This window comes from Papio anubis, chromosome 7 (genome assembly GCF_008728515.1).
Source record: "Papio anubis isolate 15944 chromosome 7, Panubis1.0, whole genome shotgun sequence".
Taxonomy (NCBI): domain Eukaryota; kingdom Metazoa; phylum Chordata; class Mammalia; order Primates; family Cercopithecidae; genus Papio; species Papio anubis.
Window position 1 is genome coordinate 96,000,291 of NC_044982.1, and position 19,451 is coordinate 96,019,741.

Sequence of the window (19,451 nt, forward strand, 5' to 3'; positions counted from 1 at the left end):
TTATAAGCTACCATAAGACATGTACGGAAGAAAAATGCACATGGAAGAAAAAACCTGGTGAACAAATGATTCTAGGACATAAAAACACAGGGTAAACACTCTTTGTCAGAATTTCAACAATGTTAGGCTCCAATACATTGGCTATTTCACCCATCTGGTCTTATTGTTTGACTATTAGCACCAGCAATAACCCATGATTCTGTGACCATCTCCTTGTGGAAAAATAATAATTAAGAAATTTTTCTGTGGAATTGGTATTTGTTTGTATGAATTAGGATTGCATTTGTACTTTACCTCCTCTTCTTGAGACCTTTTCTTATGAGCCATCTTGTATAACTTATGCAGTTTTCGAGCATCAAATTCTGTAAACTTGGAAACAAAAATCCATAGGTTCCTAAAAAGAAAAATGAACAGTTCTGGTGAATTATAGAATTAGAAAAGCAATTTTTTATTATCTTCATGGATGGCAAGCTAATAAATTTTGCTGTGGTATGTTCCCTAAGCATAGAAATTAAATTACAGAAATATTATTTCAGGTATTTGCGTTAATAATACAGTAAGTCTAACTTAAGGTTGTCAATAGGTTCTTGGAAACTGCAACTTTAAGTGAAACAAAATCAATTTTTTTTCTCATCAATGTTACAATGAAACAAAGCTGAAGGAAACAATGTTATTTGAGGACTTACTGTACCCCTTTATATGGTTCTGCCAAAATAGTATGACAGAGGGATTTAGAGACTAAGGCTCTGTCAGTACCTAAAACTCCTCTGAATTTGTATCAGTGACACCCCGGACTCCAGTCCTTTAAGTTTTCCTTCATTTTCTGGACTCTACCACAAATCCATCAGCACGACTATCTCCCAGGTTGTGGCCTCCATTCAGTCGGTCATCTCTGTGTTACTGCCCCTCCTTCCTCCCAGTTGTCGCCACCATGACCTTTCATTTACTCCTTAAAACTCTCAGTGACTTCTTCCCTCCAATTCCATTATGTTCACCCTAGCATGGTGTTTCTGCACAATAGGGGAATGATATGATGAAATGGGTGTTTTTAGAAAGAGTAAGCACAGGTAGTCAGAGTGAGTGCCATAAAGGAGTCTCATATCTTCTCAAACTTCCTAACAGGCAGTTTCACCATGGCTTGCTGCTGACAGGACACCTGTACAGGCTCCCTAACTAGAAAGCCTGCTGTGTCAGGTGAAGAGCCACTTACCTTCCTGTCTAAAGCCTCCTATAAAGAGCTTCAGTCTTTGTTAACAAACTCTCTTTAAACCCTAAACACCACCCAGTCCCCTCCCTGACCCACTTTCAAGTCTTTGCTGAAGCCTGAGAACTCTGTGTATCTCAGCAATCCAACTCAGGTCATGTACGCTCAGTTCAAGTGCACCTGCCTGCCTCTGAGAAGACCTTCCTTCCTGACTACTCTTCACGCACTTCCTTCTCTGCCCTTCCACTCTATCTGGTCTTGCATTTGCTGCCTCATGATGAACAGTTTCTCCAGAGGCTTGCCTTGTACTACTTTTTTGACTTGTAAAGGGCGAGGACCTTATAAACTACTGCTAGCCAATATCACAGTGCCTGGCACATTTAAAAATGAGTCTGTTCAGTGGGATGACCTTTTGCTATCTTCTAGTCAGTGTTAAATTTAAAAAGAAAGAAAAAAAAAAGGCCAGATGCCCGCTAGGTAAAGAAAGAAGCTGGCAACAGTGTTAAGGTGAAAAAAGTACCATTTTGAAAATTAAATTTTTTTTATAGGGGTGAAGCATGCTGTGGACACCATCAGGCAGAAGTTTTCTTAAATCCACTTTTCACTCAAAAACCAGTCCTCTGAGATTGGACATATTATACAAAGATAATCACATTATCCATGAACTATACAAGTTCAAAGTAACTGTGGTTATGTACAAACAAGCACATGTACCCTCTGAGTCTAAAATAAAATAAAGACGAAGTAACGTGATTAATGGAAAGAGATTCAATGTTACAACTGCCTTTTAGAATTTCCAGCCATGACTGGGCGCAGTGGCTCACGCCTGTAATCCCAGCACTTTGGGAGGTCAAGGCGGGCGGATCACCTAAGGTCAGGAGCTCGAGAAGAGCCTGGTCCACATGATAAAACCCCATCTCTACTAAAAATACAAAAATTAGCCAGGCGTGGTGGCAGGTGCCTGTAATCCCAGCTACCCAGGAGACGGATGTTGCAGTGCCAAGATTGTGCCACTGCACTCCAGCCTGGGCGATAGAGTGATAGAGTCAGACTCTGTCTCATTTAACACACACACACACACAAAAAGATTTTCCAGTCATGTTTCCTTAAAATATCCAAAGTGAATAGTGGATATATACCTAGCAATCCCACTACTGGGTATCTACCCAGGGGAAAAGAAGTCATTATATGAAAAAGACGTTTGCACTCACATGTTTATAGCAGCACAATTTGCAATTGCAAAAATATGGAACCAGCCTAAATGCCCATCAACCAACAAGTGTATAAAGAAAATGTGGTATATACATACCATGGAATACTACTCAGCCATAAAAAGGAATAAAATAATGGCATTTGCAGCAACCTCAATGAAGCTGGAGACCATTATTCTAAGTGAAATAACTCAGGAATAGAAAATCAAACATTGGATGCAAAGGCATAAAAATGATATAATGGACTCTGGGGGGAAGGAGGCTGAGGGATAAAAGACGACACATTGGGTGCAGTGTGCACTGCTCGGGTGATGGGTGCACCAAAATCTCAGAAATCACCACTAAAGAGCTTATCCATGTAACCAAACACCACCTGTTCCCTAAAACTACTGAAATCTTTTAAAAAATTTTAAGTGGATATATAAAGGAACATTTATAAACCATGATGCTTTAAACACTGGTAAGTTCTAGATTAACTGCTTTAATCCAAATTACTACTTTAATTATTAAAGAAGGATATGAGAATAGAGAACTCAAAATTCTTGTGGTTTTAACCTCTGTTTCACCATGTGTTGGTACAGAACCAACCAATTAGTTGTATTAGGTACAGTAATATCTGAATATCTGGATATCAACCTGAGATGGGTAAAGTAGTTAAGACCAGATGATTTCTGTCCCTTGCAGGCTTAGAGAAAATTTATTTCTGAGAACAGACCAGCAAATCCAGTACCACTATCTTTCTCTCATAAAATAAATTAATGACATCATCCTACCCCTTCAAAAGGCTGGTCTCAGCGGAACAGCCTATTTCATGGAAAGGAAAGTTAAAGCCTGCTGGTACACTGCCAACAGATGAGTTTTGTTGGGAAGAAGGTTTCTTAGGTGGCTATGCCACCTTTTATTAAAAGAAAACAGAATCCACTCCCATACTCAGTCAAATCAAACGGGACAGACGAGGCCAAAGTGGTTACCTCCTCCACAGTTTGATGTGCTCCTGATCTGAGTAGGCTTTAAGGCACTCGGCTATCCGGTCTCCAATTTTCAGTAGGCAGTTCCGGGTGTGTTCCAGCTGTTCTTGCACATTGAGCCCCTTGTCAGGTTTGTCGAGCTGTTTCAGTGCCTTTTTCACAGGCCTCATCCTCTCCTTACACTGCAACAGGACAAAAGAGTAAAGACATAAACAATCTGCAGAAAGTAAGTCTTGTCCTTTGCTTACTGCGCTCTCAATGAAAACACAGTCCACCCCTATGCCATACAATTGCTAGAGGAAGAGTGGGTAAAGCTAGTGCAGTGGAGTAAGTGTCAGTGTTAAAGTCAGAAAACCCTGAGGTGCAGTGCCAGCACCATCACTTAGAGTTATGTGATAACACTTCACGCCTTACTTAACTTCTCTAAATAGTGCTTCCTCATCTGCAAGAGGCATGGCATGCCTTACAAGCCCATTTTGAAGATCTAATGAGGAGCAGTATTACAGACCTAACCTGAAATTCTCCCACCACAAACTGTCTAAAAATACAGGATAAAATATTTACAAATCCTTTAGGCTTGAAAGAAAGCAAAAGAAAGGCTTCCAGATAAAGATGGTAAATAGAACACATCAATCTTTTCTCTGCCTCCCCAATCCCACTAAAACAATGGTAAAGGCAAGGTCCTTAAAAGAGACAAGCCCACAAAGACAGTGAAAACAAGCGAGAGGATAACAGCAACAAAATATTGGCAGCATGGGAAATGACAAAACAGATCTGAGAAAATGAAATTCGAAGCCAGGAGTAAAAAGAGCCAAGAAGTAACCCGGCTTACATGGCAAAACTCCCCCAAAGGTGAGCTGTCTTCAGAAGGAGAGACGAGGGCTAAAATGGGGAGTGGTTTAAAAACGCTTAAGAAGTAACACATATCCAGATTCGTAAAATACCCAGATCTCTAACTCCACCCAGCAACAAATACAAAGACTTATTCTCCAGAAAAGGATAAAAGAACCTCTGAGCTGCACTGCACAGGCACAGATGAGGGGTGAGCCCACCACACTGAAAACAGGATTATGTGAGCACGTAAGCAGTCACACAGGATGAGTCACCACCCAAGTCTTCTGCCTCTCAGATTCCAGAAGGGAAAGAGCCAGGCCTTCACACTCCAGAGAGTCAGGAAACTGGGGCATTCTTCACAAAATGTGACCGCCCCAGAGGAAAAACCAAATGATCCTGACTACCCATCGGAAGTTCCTGCTAGATCATCCTATAGTGAAAACTTTCAAAGGAGATCAAGACCCACCACCCACATGCTCAAACTTCCAATGAGATGTTTAGTCCTCCACTCTTAAATATCAGCTGACAACTGAGGATCAGCAAAGCCATCAAGGCAATATGTGTAACATGAACAATGGAAAACAAAGACAAGTATAAAGATATTCAAGAGTGGTGGAGGAAAAAGATATTAGAAATAAATAATGTGAAACAAAGTTGAAGGAATCTCCCAGAAAGTAGAGTAAAAAGCAGAAATGAGCAACTTAAAAAGACAAAATTAGGGACCAACATCCAGAATTCAATATCCAAAAACAATAAATTCCATAAAGGTAACACTGGGAACTTAGAGAAAATTACCACCGTATAATTCAAGAAAATTTCACAGAATAGTGTAGGGATATGGTTGTCAGCCACTAAGTATCTGGTACAATGAACTAAGTAAGACACGTGGCCATGAAATTTTCAAATAATGAAAACTCTACAAACTTCCATCACTTTGTGGTCATTTCCACAGCTATATACTTATGATCTGTGGATTTTTCTGTTGTATATCAATTTTTAAAAAGGGCATAAAATAAAAAATATACCAAAAACTAAAAGACTTCTGTAATGACTATAAAAAATAAAAGATTAGTATTAAGAAGGTAAAAAGAATTCCTACAGAAAAGGTAAGAAAAATAAATTATTCCAAATATATCAATTTGGAATAAATGAATAGGCAATTCACAAGGAACATGAATGACCACTAAAATATGAAAATAAAAGTCCAATGACTTTCAGTATTTCATAGCCCTCAGATTAGCAAAAATTAACAACTGTTAACTGAGTCAGAAATTAACAACTGTTTCTAAGGCTGGTAAGCAATTGGAACTTGAATTCATTGCTATAATTAATGCAATCTCTACAACTGCTTTCAAGAGTAACTCAGGTATCTAACAAAGTGGCAGATGTGTATACCTAATGAATGACCTACCATTTTTTGCTCAAGCCATACACCCTAGAGAAGCTCTCACTTGTGTGGTACAAGAAAATATGTGCAACAATTTCACTGTAGTCTATCTGCAGTAGCAAACACCTGGAAAAATCCTGATGTCCACCAATACAAGAAAGAATAAACTGTGGAAGAATAATTTGTGGGATAACATGAAACTTCAATGACAGCCACAATTAACATATATAAATCTCAAAAATGTTGACTGTTACGAGAGGAAAAGCAAGTTATAGGATACACAAGTGTGCCAATTACAGTTTTAAGACAAGGAAATCAATCCTCTGTATTGTTTATATGTGGGAGGCCAGGCAGCACAATGGTTATGGACCCAACCTCTCATGCCAAACTGCCTGGGTCAAAACTGTGTTCCATGTCTTAGCTGTGTGACATAGGGCAAATCACTTAACTCTCTTCACCTTATTTTTAAATATGTAAAATGGAAACAATAGCCTACCTCACAGGATTGCTGTGGAAAAAATATACATAAAGCACATAAACATTAACTGGCTATTAATGTGAGCTACTATCATCTTTACAGACGTAAGTAGTAAAACTCTAGAACTACACGTTAAATATAAAAACTGAATTCGGAATCATGGTTACATCTGGGAGGTAAGAAAGAGAGAAAAGGCCCAGCGCGGTGGCTCACGCCTGTAATCCCAGCACTTTGGGAGGCCGAGGCGGGCGGATCACGAGGTCAGGAGTTCGAGACCGGCCTGACCAACATGGTGAAACCCCATCTCTACTAAAAATCCAAAAGTTAGCCGGGCGTGGTGGTGCACGCCTGTAATCCCAGCTATTCAGGAGGCTGAGGCAGGAGAATTCCTTGAACCCAGGAGACAGGCTGCAGTGAGCCAAGATCACACCACTGTGCTCCAACCTGGGCGACAGAGCAAGACTCTGTCTCAAAAAAAAAAAAAAAAGAGAGGAAAAAAAGCATAGGTTGAGAGGGAGGTACACCCAGGGATTCAGCTTTATATTCTGAGTCTTAAAGAATTCAGATTTGACAAAACTTCATGGTATATTTATCAATGCCTATTATATCCCTGAAATTTCTCTGCATCTTTTAAAGATTTCATAATATAAAAACAAGATTAAATGAGTCATTTTTAAGAGCATTTTTTAAATGTCATGGTACCACAGAACATTAGATATCATTTTCTCTTATAAACACTTGGATAAGAAAGACTAGGAAACAGATTGGTTAGCTGACTATGTAGTTATTCATTTATTCAATTTACTCACTTACTGATACACTACTAGCATCTAAATGAACTTTATATAAAACATAATACTTGTCCTCAGACAGCTCACAGGCTAAAAAGAGACTTAATAGAGATAAAAGTGAAAGAAAACATTATCTATATACATACGTGTATAGATTTTAGATAACTCAGAAGAAGAAGTCAAAGAGAAGTTACAGGACAGGGTCAACAGGGTCCTTTGCTGCCACAGGACAGAAGTACTTTCAAATTTGGAAGAAAACAGCTTTTTCTTTCGGCCTGAAAGCGCTGTTTGATTAACGGATTTTGTGGAAGTATAGGGAGGAGAAACCACAGAGAGGTGGGAAAGGGATGGTGGCACAGTGAAATCTATACCTGCAGCTCCAGCCAGGGGCAAAGGAGCCTTGAGGACATACTGGCCTGCATCCAATCCCGTGCAAGACCTGGTCCATGCACTCGCTCCCCATCGCCTTGCCCTCCCCTCTTCTCCTGTTACCTTTTATTCTTCCTTCAGAACCCAACTCAAACATCACTTCCTTACACAAGCCCTTCTGGCATCCCCTGACTAGGTCAAATTCCCTTCTCACAGCATCTCCACAGTATGCACTCTCTCTCCTCCAGAGGCCTGTCTGTGACAGGTGCACCAACATGATTTGTGTAGTTATCTAACTCCCCTACTCAAATGTACAGTTTACAATGATAGAAATGGTTATCTATTCAACATGGTAACTCTGGGGGCTGGAACACAGAAAACATTCAATAAATATTTGCTCAGTGAACACTTCTCTTTCCCAAATGCCTCTAAGAGCCCTTGGAGCCTCTCTTAACTAGGAGCACAAGACATGAAATCCACTCCTTAAACTTCCCCTCAATAAAAGACAAGACAATCTCTTCCTGCCGGCCTGCTGAAGAGCACATGGTCTTCAGATATTGTAAGCAATGTGTTTCCAAAGTAATGTACTATTGCTCAGCTCAACTGAAGCTCTGGCTGGACCTATAAAAGGCAGAGCCACAGCAAGCACTGTGGCTGCAGACACTGGTATCCCCCAATTTCAAGACTTACTATGCTGAATGTCTCCTGGTCCAGATCATCATCCTCATCCTCTCCAATGGGGACAGGTTCACTTCCTGCTGTAATATGGACAGGACCCTGAGATCGCTTTGATTTACTCGAAGATTTGGCATCACCACTTTTAGGCTTTTAAAAAAGAGTTACAAGGAGTCATTGTCATTTGTGCAATCCTACCGTGGAATCTGGATTTCTTACCTATGTTGCGTTATTACAATGGGTAAATATGATGGTCTCAGTTTATTTTTTAAAAAGTAAAATAAAATCCTGAAACATCATGAAGACAAACCTATCTGATTAGCAGCTTAGTCACACATTATTCCCATTTCCATCTCTAAATGTACCCAATTATAACTTCAATTTCATCAGTGCTATTTTTGGGCTTCTACTCCTTTATCCATAAAATGCACAGAAATGTCATCAAGAGGTTAAGATCGTAAATTGGCAGAACTCTTCTAGAGTATCATGTAGCAACTTTTATTAACAGCATACCTTTTGATTTAGGAATCTGCTGCATTACTAAATTATTATAAATGAAATCTATATACATCTCAATTATATCGAAGGAAACGTTGCAGAAGGATATATAAAATGACTTCATGTACTTTTTTTTTCTTTTTTTGAGACAGATTCTTGCTCTGTCATCCAGGCTATAGTGTAGTGTCATGATCTCAGCTCACTGCAACTCTGCCTCCTGGGTTCAAGAGATTCTTCTGCCTCAGCCTCCCAAGTAGCTCGGATTACAGGCACACGCCACCACACCCAGCTAATTTTTGTATTTTTAGTAGAGACAGGGTTTCACCATGTTGTCCAGGCTGGTCTCGACCTCCTGACCTTGTGATCCGCCCACTTTGGCCTCCCAAAGTGCTGGGCTTACAGGTGGGAGCCACTGCGCTTGCTTGACTTCATGTACATTTTTAAGCATACAGCACGCTTTGTTTATAGTTATATGGATATGCACTATAATATGTACTACAAATATAAATACATGAATAGGAAGGTTTCAAACCCACTTCACAGTGGTGGTTATGGGGGGAACAGAGGAAGAGTAATAAAATCAGGGAAAAGGAACGGGGGCAGCTTCAACCGTACCAGTCATATGTTCATGAAATACAAAAGGTATCAGCCTCTCCCCCTGCCTGGCCCCACCAAAAAAAAGAAAAAAGCCACTTAAAGTAAACACGAAAAAATGTTAACAACAGTTGTGATATCTGGAGAGTGGATAAACAGATGTCGGCTAAAATTGTTCTTTGTGTTTTTATTTTTTTAGTATTTTATTTAAGAAAAAGAATGTCGGCCGGGCGCGGTGGCTCAAGCCTGTAATCCCAGCACTTTGGGAGGCCGAGACGGGTGGATCACGAGGTCAGAAGATCGAGACCATCCTGGCTAACACGGTGAAACCCCGTCTCTACTGAAAAATACAAAAAACTAGCCGGGCGAGGTGGCGGGCGCCTGTAGTCCCAGCTACTCGGGAGGCTGAGGCAGGAGAATGGCCTAAACCCAGGAGGCGAAGCTTGCAGTGAGCTGAGATCGCGCCACTGCACTCCAGCCTGGGCGACAAAGCGAGACTCAGTCTCAAAAAAAAAAAAAAAAAAAAAAAAAAGAAAAAGAATGTCTTTCTGTGGGAGCACAACTGCACAGGTTATTTGTCACAATATGGTCTATTAACATCAAAAATTAGAAAGTATTTCAAAATGGGAAATTCAAATTGCTTCTAACATGTTACACCCAAACAGAATCCTCCCCAACTATTAAAAATGTTTTTTGTTTGTTTGTTTGTTTGTTTGAGACAAGGTCTTGCTCTGTTGCCCAGCCTGGAGTGAAATGTGACACAACCATGGCTCAATGCAGCCTCGAGCTCCTGAGCCTAAGCAATCCTCTCACCTCTGCCTCCCAAGTAACTGGGCCCACAGGCACATGCCACAATGCCCAGCTAGATTTTTGCTTGTTTTTATTTTGTAGAGACGAGGTCTCCCTAAGTTGCCAAGGGTGTAAAAATGATTTTAACATTTATTCACTTGGAAAGTTGTGATATACTGCTAAGTGAGGAGAAAAGACTACCCAAACAGTCTAATCTGATTTTTGTATTTGTTTTTAAATGTTTATTTTATATTTAATAATATAAAATTTCAAAGTAAAAGTTTCAAAGTACTTATCAAGAAATCTATATTAGAGTTATCACTGGATATTAGAATTATAGCAGTTGTTTGTGTTTTGGCAATGATTTTACTGTGTTCAGACGTCAGCAAGTATACGTTGCAACACTGTACCAAATTATTGGGTTTAGAATGAACTTCATAAAACCCCTATGTAAAGGTTATAATAGCAAGGCTTTTCATCCATTTACATTCCAATAACTCTTGCTAATATTTGTTTTTGACTCGAACTCTTCTTCAAATTCAGTTGTGGACTGTGCTTCTCTAATATGAATCTGAGAACATATTTCGTATTTACATGTAAATGAAGATTTCTCTCACCTGTCCTATCTCATTCAAACATTTCCCCCTGAAATACGTAATAAAAGACCAAGTAAAGGCCTTCTTTTTTAAAAAACACCCCAAACTTGCAGGTTCCCCTCTCTCTGCAAGGACAAGTGCAGGTATTCCATCAACAGCCCCACCTATCCTTCTTAAACATACCCATAAAAAGACAATTATTGCAGGGCCCTCAAATCTCACGCTACTTCTAAATCCAAACGGGGAATTGCAAAGGCTGTGGGTATCTCCATGAACAGAAGGGCACCATTACCTTTTCCTTCTTATCTTTTGACTTTTTTCTTTCCTTGTCCCCTTCTTTGTCTTTCCTAGAACTCATTTGCTTCTCCTTGTTCTCCTTGTTCTCTTTCTTCTTCTGTTTTTTTTTCATTGGACTTTTTTCCAAGCCATCATCCTAGGAAACAAAACAGGGCTCTGAATTTTTATCACAAATTTTATATCTACTTATGTACTTTCTGGAAAAAGCAGCATTGCCCCCAGTGGTTCATCATTGTCTACACTTAGAAGCTTGTCTTCAAGCAAATAGCCTCAAGACACTCAGAAAAGTCTAAACTTTCCAGTAACAACCAGTTAAAACTGTAGAGGCAGAAGCTCTTTACTGATATCCTCTCATTTAATTCTCAGAGCAACCCTTCAACATGAGTTTTATCACTCTCATTTCACGGATGGAAACGGAGTACCAAAGAGATTATATATCTGTACACAGTCAGCTAATAACTGATTAGGTTGCTCGTATTTAAATTTATGTACTGGCCAGGCACATTGGCTCATGCTTATAATTCTAGTACTTTGGGAGGCTGAGACAGACCTATCACCTGAGGTCAGGAGTTTGAGACCAGCCTGGCGAACATGGTGAAATCCTGTCTCTTTTAAAAGTACAAAAATTATTTTAGGCAGGAGAATCGCTTGAACCCACGAGGTGGAGGCTGCTGTGAGCCCAGATCGCGCCACTGCACTCTACCTTGGGTGACAAAGTAAGACTCTATCTCAAAAAAAAAACTAGTAATAAATAAATTTATGTATATATGACTCAAATCCATGCTAGTTCCTGTACCCACTGCTGATCCTCTTGGAGCTAATATCCAAGTACAATTACACTTTCAGAAATTCCATAAAGTTGTCACTGAAATAGCACACTAAATGACACCAACTTACTATTCACTTTACTTAGACCAGAGGTTACAAACTGGCAAGCCAAACCTGACCCACGGGAGTTTTGTTAACGGAACTCCATAGCAGCTGTGCCCTTTACATTAGGCATGAGCTCACTGGTAAACCACAGTCCTGACCACTCCCCCTCATTCCCAAGAATGAGGATACGTGTCAATCACCATTTATCATTAAAACTTTAGGCTGGGAGCAGTGGCTCACTCCTGTAATCCCAGCACTTTGGGAGGCCGAGGCAGGCAGATCACCTAATGTCAGGAGTTTGAGACCAGCCTGGCCAACATGGTGAAACCCTGTCTCTACTTAAAATACAAAAATTAGCCAGGCGTGCTGGCAGGTGCCTGTAATCCCAGCTACTCAGGAGGCTGAGATAGGAGAATTGCTTGAACGCAGGAGGCAGAGATTACAGTAAGCCAAGATTGTGCCATTGCACTCTAGGCTGTGGTACAAGAGTGAGACTTTGTCTCAAAAAGAAAAAAAAAAAAGCAACAAAACCTTTCAGAGTCCCCTTCATTTACTTCCATTATGTATGAATTTGCAGCTGCTGACTTAAACTATATTCCTCTCTGACAGATTAAGCAAAGACTTACATCTTCTATTTCCATTTAATCCACTCATAAACCAAACACACTTCAGATGATTTTATTCCAGCTGGCACAATAAGTATAGCTAAAATAAATAAATAACCCTCAACCGAAACCCCACTTCATACTTTCACTTCTCCCTCTTCTGATGGATTATCTGAATGCCTAGGAGATGAAAGCTCAATTCCATGCTCCTCTTTCAGCCTGGGCACTTTGTTTTCCTTCTTTACCCGAGGCTTTCGCTTCTTTAATTTGGCCTGGAAAAGGAGAGAAAATGATGATTAAAGTACAAATCAAGACCCTCGAAAGCATAACCAAACAACATGATGACTCTTTACGGCAGTAGCAGCCATATAATTCAAACAAGAAAATTCCAAGGAAATCAAAAGAGTGCAACTCATTTTACCTGACAAGACCAAACCAAAACAAATAAAAAACCTATAGGCCTTATACATAGCCTATACCACATTAAAATATCCATGTTCCTTTTTTTTTTTCCGAGACGGAGTCTTGCTCTGTCACCCAGGCTGCAGTGTAGGGGTGCCATCTTGCCTCACTGCAACCTCCGCCTCCCAGGTTCAAACGATTCTCCTGCCTCAGCCTCTCGAGTAGCTAGGTGGGACTACAAGCACGTGCCACCACAACTGGCTAACTTTTAGTGTGTCTTTAGTAAAAACAGGGTTTTGCCATGTTGGTCAGACAGGTCTCAAACTCCTGACTTCAGGTGATCCACCCACCTCAGCCTCCCAAAGTGCTGGGATTACAGGCGTGAGCCACCTCACCAGCCAAAATATCCACACTCCTTAAACCTACTGATTCCATATTTTTGGAATCCATCCTAAAGATATAATTTTTTTTTTTTTTTTTGAGACAGAGTCTTGCTCTATCACTCAGGTTGGAGTGCCGTGGCGCAATCTCAGCTCACTGAAAGCTCTGCCTCTCGGGTTCACGCCATTCTCCTGCCACAGCCTCCCGAGTAGCTGGGACTACAGGCGCCCACCACCACACCTGGTTAATTTTTTGTATTTTCAGTAGAGACGGGGTTCCACCATGTTAGCCAGGATGGTCTCGATCTCCTGACCTACTGATCCTCCCACCTCGGCCTCCCAAAGTGCTGGGATGATAGGCATGAGCCACCGTGCCCGGCTAAGATATAATTTTTTTTAAAAAAAGGAAAATCACTCTGTGTACAAAGATACAAATAAAGATAATATACTAAAGACATAATAGTAACATTAAAAAACCAGAAAGCAAGTTACATATAATAAGGAAAAGATTAAAATACTGTTTATCTGCCTAATGGGACATGATCTGTAACATGATCTAATCTGCCTTTCCAGAGCCTAACACATAATGTATTGCATACTCAACGTATTACATGAAGAATGAGACTTATGATCCTATTACTTGAAAAAAATGAGGTGTGGTATTATGGGGTTTTTTCCCTAAAATTTGCTTTGCTTATAATAATACAGGGAAATTAATATAAATGACATAGCTGCAAGAGAACTTAAAGAACACGCACACATGGGCTGCTAGTACAGTGTGTAATTTGTATTTCTTAGCTGGGATTCCATCTTTCTGGGCCTGAACTGAAATTACAAATTGGGGAAATAAAAGGAGCTAAAGCTCAGGTGAATTCACTGAGAATTTAGTCGGTATTTCACATAGCAACTAAGGTCTAGTTTCAGAATTCACTGTGCATTCCAACTGTCAATTTTACTCTGGGATCCATTATTACAAGTACCACAGAGAGAGATATAACAACAGGCAAACCCATAGGTATTCAGTGCAGTCTGTTCCAAAACTGAGAAAGCAGAATAAAGAAACAGTAACAATATGTGTGGAATAGTGACACTGGGGAGCAAAGACGATTAATTTGAAGCAACATTTCAGAAGGATGGGTTTGTAAGAAAGCTGCCAAGATGTTGTGGCCTTAAATGAATTTTTTTTGTTTTTTTTGAGATGGAGTCTTGCTCTGTTGCCTGGGCTGGAGTGCAGTGGCCTGATCTCGGCTCACTGTGAGCTCTGCCTCCCAGGTTCACACCATTCTCCTGCCTCAGCCTCCTAAGTAGCTGGGATTACAGGTGCGCGCCACCACATCCGGCTAATATTTTTGCATTTTTAGTAGAGATGGGGTTTCACCATGTTAGCCTGGATGGTCTTGATCTCCTGACCTCGTGATCCGCCCGCCTCAGCCTCCCAAAGTGCTGGGATTACAGGTGTGAGCCACCACACCAGGCCTAAATGAATGTTTCTATTATTACCAACCAAACCATCACTACTGGAAACTCAAAAACAACATCTGCCCGTGAGAAGGTGACATTCTGTGCAGTGCCCAGAAAGGGCCTCTGTCTTCCTACCTAATTCTGCAGGGTGGGAGCCTCAGGCTCCTGAAAAACACCCAGCTGGCAGTGTACTCACCTCTTCCCCGCCTGTCACAGTCCCCTTCTTCTCCAGACCCTTTCTGAGCAGCTTCAACAAGTAATCCGCTCGGGTCTGTAGCTGCTTCCCCTGAGGCTTTTTATCTGTCTCCACTGGCAGAATCTTCAACAAGAAAGGAAGAGAAGCACCCGCCACCACCCACATCCTGGTTAGTGGATCAGGATAAACAGAGACAACAAAAACTGAGCACAGTCCTTTCCCTCCCCAACCACCCAAAATATAGATTAAAGCCTCAGATCCTATCTCATGTCCATGGCTCCCAGTCACTGAAAATCCCTCACGAGCCGTTCTCATTTTACAAAATGGGATGGAGAAATCCAGCTCTCCCAATGGCTCCTACCTGTGCTGTTAACAGGGTAGAACAACTCAGGTAGGAGGGGCTTGTGGCTTCATCTGCTAGAGCATCCCAGCCGTCGTGGATTTCCTCCTTCCAGGAGCAGGGAATCCCTGGAGCTAGGTTAAAGCTTCGTTTTAGATTGAAAATGCTTCTTAGAGCATTGCCGGAGAGCACTGAGCTATGCCAGGACATGATCTCTTCCTTGCTACAACAATTGGGCCTCTTGCCAGACTGAATCTGGTCTCAGTGCTCAAGGCAGGGTGCTGTCACCCTCCTAAAACCCAGATGGGATGAGCACTGTTAAACGTGCCAGGAGCACAACATGGAGCAAATCCTACCAAAATTTGAGCCAGTCAGCCTTCCCTGCTTAAAGCTCCAACCATGGCCTTGCTACTTGCAACAGATAGGGTGGGAGGCTTGATTTTGTGGGAGAAGAACAGCCAACGTTTAATTCCATTACAAAGAATACCTAGGTGACATTCAATCATTATGTGAGGAACTGAAATATGGTTGTTTCAAATGTACTTTTAAACAAAAGGGCCAATAATTAAGGCCAAGGAATGTTTTTATCATTAACAAACTTACCTGGGTATTTATTGTAATGAAATCTGACCTATAATTAAGTATCAGAATTTTAAGATTTCTCCTATGGTTTCCCCAAAATTTCACCTGGCTACTGTCTTTTCCCTTTATCTTCATCTGTGAAACAGTGCCACAGACCACTAAAGATGGAAGTATTTCCAAGGAGAATGACTGTACTAATTTCTAATTTGATGCCCCCTCGAAAATAATTAGAAATAATCAATATAAAAATATTACACAACAAATCTTCTAGAAATCTCTAACATGGTAGGGTTACTTACTTTGTCAGTTAATTTAAGCTCTGGGTCTGTTTTAATTAACTCCCAGTTTCCATAGCCATGTTCATAAATTCCCAGCAACAGGCGAGAATCATCTTCCACCCCCCACTCTACATCAAAATGTGCAGCTTTGACACGACAGGTTAAGCAGTATCTAAAGAAAGTTTAAAAACAGGAAGACATTAGAAGAGGGGCCTTTTTGGCATGTTAAAGAGGAGACAGTAAAAACACTATGTAACTACACAAAGTCTAACTTCAAATCTATTTTCTTATGGTACAACTACCTAAGAATGTACACAAAATATACTCACTTTTTTTTTTCTTCAGGGTCCACAGGGATAGATTTATGCAGCATCTCAAACTCCTCTTCATGTTGGATAATGGATTTCACATTAACCTGAACTCCAGATATCTTGATTGTTGGACCTCTCCTTTTCCCTGGTCCTTTTCCTGAAGAATACCAATTTCACATTAGTTAAATGAAAATCTGCTTAAGTTCCACAGAAAACATGTGTCAACGAACCCTGACCTCTTAGTCTCTCTGAATATATCTCTGGCTTGTTATTTTGAAGATATAATCTATAATACAAAATTTTTTCTCAATGTCTGTAAAATAACCTTCGAACATTCAGTTTTTTAAGATTTGGAATTTTTTTAATTCACTGATGTTTATAGTTATATTTTAATCTTCCTGTTTGTTTCACACTACTTTGTTTCAAAATTAACAAAAGTAGATTCTGAGGGTATAATATTAGTGCTGAAGGTTTCTCTTTTTGTTTTCCTACCCATCCCACTAGCGGAGGTCAAAAAACTCTCAAGTATTTTAAACATGAACTTGATCTTCACAACACTATTACTGAAAAAACATGAGCTTAAGTTCGTATCTAACACATGTGAAATGATGAACAAGTGGTGGCTTAAGAAAATTACACTAGGCCGGGCGCGGTGGCTCAAGCCTGTAATCCCAGCACTTTGGGAGGCCGAGACGGGCAGACCACGAGGTCAGGAGATCGAGACCATCCTGGCTAACATGGTGAAACCCCGTCTCTACTGAAAAATACAAAAAACTAGCCGGGCGCAGTGGCGGGCACCTGTAGTTCCAGCTACTCAGGAGGCTGAGGCAGGAGAACGGCGTAAACCCGGGAGGCGAAGCTTGCAGTGAGCTGAGATCCGGCCACTGCACTCCAGCCTGGGCAACACAGCAAGACTCCGTCTCAAAAAAAAAAAAAAAAAGAAAAGAAAAGAAAATTACACTAACCCGGCCGGGCACGGTGGCTCACACCTGTAATCCCGGCACTTTGGAAGGCCAAGGCAGACGGATCATGAGGTCAGGAGATCAAGACATACTGGCTAACACAGTGAAACCCCTTCTCTACTAAAAATACAAAAAATTAGCCGGGCATGGTAGTGGGCGCCTGTAGTCCCAGCTACTCGGGAGGCTGAGGCAGGAGAATGGCATGAACCCGGGAGGTGGAGCTTGCAGTGAGCCAAGATTGTGCCACTGCACTCCAGCCTGGGCGACAGAGCGAGACTCCGTCCCAAAAAAAATAAAAAGAAAAAGAAAGTTACCCTAACCCAAATTTCAAATTAAAATGATCACGGAAGTAAAAACGAAACCCCAATCAAATAGTCCAAGTTGAAATTCACGAGATAATGCTACCTGTTTATGAGAAGAAAACTCCTTTCAATAGAAAATAGGCATAACATATGAACAGACACTTTATAGAACAAAATGCAAGTGACCCTTAGAGATGTACAATCTTGTTCATTAAAAGAAAAATGAAATACCATTTCTCACCTATCAAACTGGCAAAACTCCAAACTTAAACTTTAACAATATATTCCGTTTGTGAGGCTTGTAAACAGGTACCAACAAATATTACTGGTGACCATGTAAATGGCACCAGACTTATGCAGAAGGATTTGGGAATATCAAAGCGAAGTATATATGCATTTTCCCAGGACCCAGCAATCCCACTTCTAGAAATTTATTCCAAAGATATGTTGGCAGAGATACAAAATGGTATATTCATTAAATCATTATTCATTGTGGCTTTCTTTATAATAACAAAAGACCAAGAACAACCCAAATATTAAATACTAGAGAAGAAGTGTGAATTGACATCTATCTACATGGTAGAATACTTGCAACTGTAAAAGGAAAGAGGATGATCTCTACATAATGATATGAATTTATCTCAGTCATGAAAATAAGCAGGTGCAAAAGAGAGTATGTTCTCTTCTGTGTAAGAAGGAAAATATACACACATACACACACACACACACACACTTAAATTTTAAAAAGAAACAAAGGAAAGATAAACTTACAACTAATAGAAACAGTGACCTATTAAGGAGGAAGAGAAGAAGGCTGGGGAACAAAAAAACAAAAGCAAGATGCTCCAAATGTACCTTGTTTTATAGTTGTGACTTTGAACCATGTAAATGTTTTTACATAATTAAAAAAATTAAATCAAATCAAAATGAGAAAAGCAATCGCTAAATATTGAAAATAAATGCAAACAAAAGAGTCTAACCGTATATTAAGTTGGTGGCATAACCACACAGAGAAAAAAATAACTTTGAATAATTTAAAAATATATTTTGATTGTATATTGTTAGTGTGATATATTCTAAGATCAAAAAGAAATGCAAAGAAATTACACTTTGCATTTGAGCATTTTTTGTTAACAGTAAGATTGGTATTGATGTTTGGAAAGACATGTTTAGGATAAAGCAAATATGTAATTATGTTAACATTTTTAGAAACAAAAATTTCAACCTAAGGGAAAAGAAGTATCAATAATCTTCCATTTGATCTAGAAATGTCAGCCTGGATTCAGAATATGCTGAATACCAGTTTACAGGAAGTACAGGTGTGAGGAAATAAGTTAACACCAAGAAGAAGCAATCAGCCAGATCCAGAATGTGAACATGCACAAAAAAAAAAGAGGGATTTCGGGGAGAAGGGAGTGCTGTAAGGGAACAGCTCCACAAGATACTATGAGATAAAAAAAGCAAGCACAGAAAAGTGTGCATGCTGTACTACCATTTAAAAGGGAGAAAACATTATTCATTTCTCAAAAGTATCAAGAAGTAATAGGAATATGTTTTTCAGTTTTAAGCCATGTAGATGTATTACTTATTCAAAACAATTACAAAGAAAACATACTGGATGTTAAACCTAAAGTTTACTTTTGGGTGTATTCTGAATGTTATAAAAGCACATATTCAGATCATTTTGCAAACCATACAAGTTATTTGTCTTTTACAAAAAAGAACGTATCTTAAAATAAGTTTTGACTCTCTTGAAGATATTTTTAAATTATATCAAATTCAATAATAACCTTAAAGAGAAAAAAAGAAAATTTCAAAGCACAAATACTCACTTCTTAATAATAGCTAACACTGCAAGCTAGACACTATGCTAAACAATTTACAAGTATGGAATTATTCAATCATCCAAATCCTTTGAAGTAGATATTGTTACTCTATTTTGCAAATGAGATAGTTAAAGGGATATAACTTGACCAAAGTCTTATAACTAGGAAGTGGTAGAACCAAAATTCCAGATAACTGACTGCCTCCTTTTCTGGAGCCTGAACATTTAACTATAGCTCAAAGA

The 19,451-nt window shown here is 39.8% G+C and overlaps 1 protein-coding gene across 9 annotated transcripts in view; it reads right to left on the reverse strand.

The window, feature by feature from the left end:
- Positions 1 to 19,451, reverse strand: part of CHD2 (chromodomain helicase DNA binding protein 2) — a 146,456-nt gene that overhangs the window by 15,344 nt on the left and 111,661 nt on the right. For 8 of the 9 annotated variants that reach the window (XM_031668313.1, XM_031668320.1, XM_031668317.1 and 5 more), the window contains 8 exons: positions 16,138 to 16,276; positions 15,830 to 15,980; positions 14,609 to 14,731; positions 12,313 to 12,441; positions 10,687 to 10,827; positions 7,933 to 8,067; positions 3,387 to 3,565; positions 295 to 394 (listed from right to left, as the gene is read on the reverse strand). In XM_031668313.1, the coding sequence (XP_031524173.1) occupies positions 295 to 394; positions 3,387 to 3,565; positions 7,933 to 8,067; positions 10,687 to 10,827; positions 12,313 to 12,441; positions 14,609 to 14,731; positions 15,830 to 15,980; positions 16,138 to 16,276 (1,097 nt within the window). The remainder of the gene's footprint in view (positions 1 to 294; positions 395 to 3,386; positions 3,566 to 7,932; positions 8,068 to 10,686; positions 10,828 to 12,312; positions 12,442 to 14,608; positions 14,732 to 15,829; positions 15,981 to 16,137; positions 16,277 to 19,451) is intronic. The other variant, XM_031668318.1, reaches the window with a different exon arrangement.